Source organism: Pteropus vampyrus, unplaced genomic scaffold, assembly GCF_000151845.1.
Source record: "Pteropus vampyrus isolate Shadow unplaced genomic scaffold, Pvam_2.0 Scaffold252, whole genome shotgun sequence".
Classification (NCBI taxonomy): Eukaryota; Metazoa; Chordata; class Mammalia; order Chiroptera; family Pteropodidae; genus Pteropus; species Pteropus vampyrus.
Window position 1 is genome coordinate 460,032 of NW_011889033.1, and position 3,872 is coordinate 463,903.

Below are 3,872 nucleotides of genomic sequence, written 5' to 3' on the forward strand. Positions count from 1 at the left end.
TGGCGCCGCTGCAGGTAGTCCAGGGCCAGCGCCAGCTCGCACACGTAGAGCTTCACGGCCGCCTCCGAGAACTGGACGTTCTGCTGCAGGTGGTAGCGCAGGTCCCCGCCCAGAAGCAGGTCCACGACCATGAACATGTCCTCCTCGTCCTGGAAGGAGTACCTGGGGCGCGGGGGACACAGTGGTTAAGGATGGGGAGGGCCCCAGTGTCCGCTGTCCACATGGCCCGGTCCCTGGCCTCTGGCACTCTGACCACTACGAGGCTCCAAAGTATTACTTTGTTTTTAGCAGATCCCTGGATTCGACGTTTTTAGGACCTGCAGTAGCCAGTCTCCAAAGATGCGCCCCTCCCGCCGCCACGATTCCTCCAGTCCCCACACGTGCCGCTCCCACTCGCCGCTTCCTTCTGCAGCCCCTGACTGCGGCGACGCTGGCGCGCCCAAGGCCAGGCCGCAGAACTGCCCCTCGGAGCCCAGCCAGAGTCCGAGCGCCCGGGAATGGAAACCAGGGAAACGGAGGTGCTCTGGGCGACGGCCGCAGCCGCGCAGCCGTGACAGCCACGGGGTGTCCCACTGCCGCCCCTGCCGACCTCACGGGAGCCGGTGAACTGCCCAGCGGAGCCCACTCACCGCACGGAACATGGATAACGGAATCGTCGCGTTTCAAGCCAGTAAGTTTTCTGTTGTTCGGAGGGCTGGATTCCCCCAGCCCTCCGAACAACAGAAAACTGACACAGTCCTGAATTCATTTTGAAAATTGCATTTAGGCTTTTTAAGAACCGAAGGGCCAACATGTAGAATGGGGTTAAGCAGCTGTAAAGCAGAACCACGACGTCATAGATGGTGTCACCTCCCATAGAGAACCCTGGAATGTAAGACGGGTGTCATGAGATTTAATCACAGAATGACAACGCTGGCACAGAGCTCAGACCCGGGTCTCAGAGCTCCGAATATTAGACCTGGGTCAGCTGGGCCATCCTCCTCATGCATTCGATGAAAGGGGAAACTGAGGCCCAGAGGGGAGAAGGGACCCAGCGACCCAATGACAGGACGGGGACCAGAACCCGGATCCGGGGACTCTCACAGGACACACTGCTGGGATGCTGCGGTGTTTCTTGACCTGGACTCGCAGCCCGGGGAGGGGAACCTGCCGCTCGATTCGGTCACAGGAAAGGTGACAGCGCCACATGCATACGGGATGGGGGATTCTAGGGTACTTCATTTAGGATTTTTGCATCGAATGGTCCAAATGATACTCGCTCACATTTTCCTACCCACCCTGATCCTCTTGCCTGACTCAGTTCGGGCGTCGTGGTGATACTGGCCTCGCTGGAGGAAGTGGATTTTGTCTCTGTTCAAGAAGAGGTTACGAGAGGCGTTGCTGGCTTGTAGAGTCTGGTCTCACACGCCCTCCGTCCCCTACTTCCAACTCACCTGGGACCCTGTCCTCACAGCGATCCTGATGGAGCTCTGAGACGGGTCTTGCTCCCCCCGCCCCGGCCCCCGACAAAGGGATGAGCAAGGAAATGACCGGACATGTGGACAGCTGTCCCTCTGGCCCTGCGCATTTCATCAGGATGCCATGGGTGCTCCCTGAGATCAGCGAGAAAAACCTGTTCCTCTAGGTTTGCCAGGCTAAGAGACCAGGACTAGGAAGCTGGATCCTCTTGCCCCCAAATCGGACAAGACCCACCTGTGGAGTGAAGGTAAAGACAGGAAGCAGGGCTGAAAGCCAAACACAGAGACAGACCCTGTTGGAGGGGTGGGTCCAGCTTGGGCAGAGTCGCAGAGGCGAAGACTGTGCTTTGACTGAAGCTCCTGTCACTTGGAACTGAAAGCATCCTCTGATACATCTTTCCATGTATTTGCTAACGGAGAGAAGGGTTTAGATGCTCAAGAAATGACAGGAATCGGCTATGGTATGCCTCCTACAGATGCTCGATTTGTATTCTAACAGTCGATAGGTGATTGAAACATTGCATAGATAACCAGTGTATCTGCACCCTCGATTCACAGCTAAACGGTCAGAGGGCATCTCACTCAATCAGAACTCTGGGGCAGCAACATGAATTTTCACGAGAGAAACTTACAGACCGGAATGAATTCTAAAGAGGAAATTCGAAATGCAAAGAGGACAATAATTTGAGCAGCAACTCAGGGTCTGGCTTTTTCTTACTGCAGGTCCAAGTGTTGGCCCTGGGCCATGGACTCTACATTCCCAAAGGGACTCAGTGTCATCCGAGAGCAGAGGACGACCTTTCGTTTCTCTCTCTGAAGTTCTGCGCTATTCCACAGCTTTGTGCCATTGTTCCTTCTGCTTCCTTTCGGACCGGAATTACAATTATGTTCTCATGCTGCACATTGTCATGGAAATGACGAGAGTGAGTCTCAAATGAGAAACCTATGCCCCATCGCAGGAACGCTGACCTGCGGAGAAGTCTGGGTAATGAGGCTCACTTTGCAAGATCGAAGGTGGCCAGGAGCTGGGAAGGCGTCCGCCTTGACCTGGACATTGAAAAAGGCCAGCCTGAAGAACTCAATGTCTGTCTGATAAATTTTAAGAAATTTACCAATTCCCTACTTTGTTCCAAAAAAGGATTAAAAATGACTTGTGAAATACATACAATATGACAAAATTAAGAATAAGTCAGCCATAGATCAGGTTAAAGAATAAAGAAAGAAATCAAGCAAATAGAAAGTACAAAGATAGCCCGATTCACGCCCAGAGGTCTGGCACCCTTTCCCGAAACAGGCCATAAATACGTCTCACCTTCCCAGTAATCAGAGCAGAGCGAGAAGCATGATCAGCCTCATGACTTAGGGTCAAAGTGGAAAAAAACCAATTGTTTAGGAAAAAACGATTATTCCTGATTATTAAGCCAAAGGGAATCCATCTCTCCCCCTGGGTTCTTATGGAGATGGCCATTTACATGGGGGACTCTGACCTATGTGACATGGCTCTAAAGAGAGGAGCAAGTTCAACAGGGATGGTTCTCTGTACGACGTTCCTCGAGGTGGACCGAGTTCGAAGTTCAATTCTGTGAAAGCAGGGCCTCATGGGGCCAAAGCAAAGCGGTCTGGGCATCGTGCTCACGAAGGAGCTTCTTAACAATGGGGCAACTTTAGAGAACACAGCAGGTGTCCTTGGGGGTCCTCACCAGTGTGACTCAGGCACACACCAGCGGCCACGCCGTAGGCCTCGACCACGCTCAGACCCTGAGCCAGAAGCTGGATTAGGTGGGATCACTGCCTAGTTCGCCTGAGTGTGGGATCACTCACTATAAGGGGCTGGAGTTGATGCCACGTGCCATGACACAGACATGACCCATCGCTGCAGATACGTTTTCCGCCCCGGGCCATGGACCCCACATCCCCAAGGAGACTCGATGTCATCACGCTCTCACTGCTAGCTCCGCTCATGATGCCCCGTTCCCAGCGCTCTGCTCTGGCCCCTCGGTCCCTTCTCGGTTTAGGGCAGTGATTCTCCACCTGAGGTGACTTTGCTGCTTGGAGACATTTGACACTATCTGAAGACACTTTGGGTTGTCAACTGGGAGGGGCGCTACTGGCACCTAGTGGGTAGAAGCCAGGGAGCCAGGATGCGAAACATCCCACAATGCACAGGACAGGCCCCCCCACAAAGGACTGCCTGGCCCCAGTGTCCGCGGGGCCGTGGACTGATGCTCCCTCTGTTAGAAACCTCCCCGAACCTCGGAGCAACGCCTTCTCCCCTTCTTGTGCCTCATGATAGAAATAGCTGGCACGGACGTGGTGCCCACCACGCGCCTGGCACTGCGCACCGTGCTCTGTGCATATTAACTCGTTTCTTTCTCCCAACAACGCCGAGGCAGGTGGTTCGTGCTGCCTTTAGCA

General features: G+C 54.2%; 1 protein-coding gene across 1 annotated transcript in view; it reads right to left on the reverse strand.

Annotated features, from left to right (window-relative positions):
* STK32B (serine/threonine kinase 32B) overlaps window positions 1–2,204 on the reverse strand; it is an 87,194-nt gene extending 84,990 nt beyond the window's left edge. Inside the window, exons 1-2 of the mRNA XM_023520185.1 lie at window positions 2,176–2,204; window positions 7–162 (exon numbers count right to left, since the gene is read on the reverse strand). Coding sequence (XP_023375953.1) covers window positions 7–162; window positions 2,176–2,204 — 185 coding nt within the window. The remainder of the gene's footprint in view (window positions 1–6; window positions 163–2,175) is intronic.
* Window positions 2,205–3,872: the final 1,668 nt, after the last annotated feature.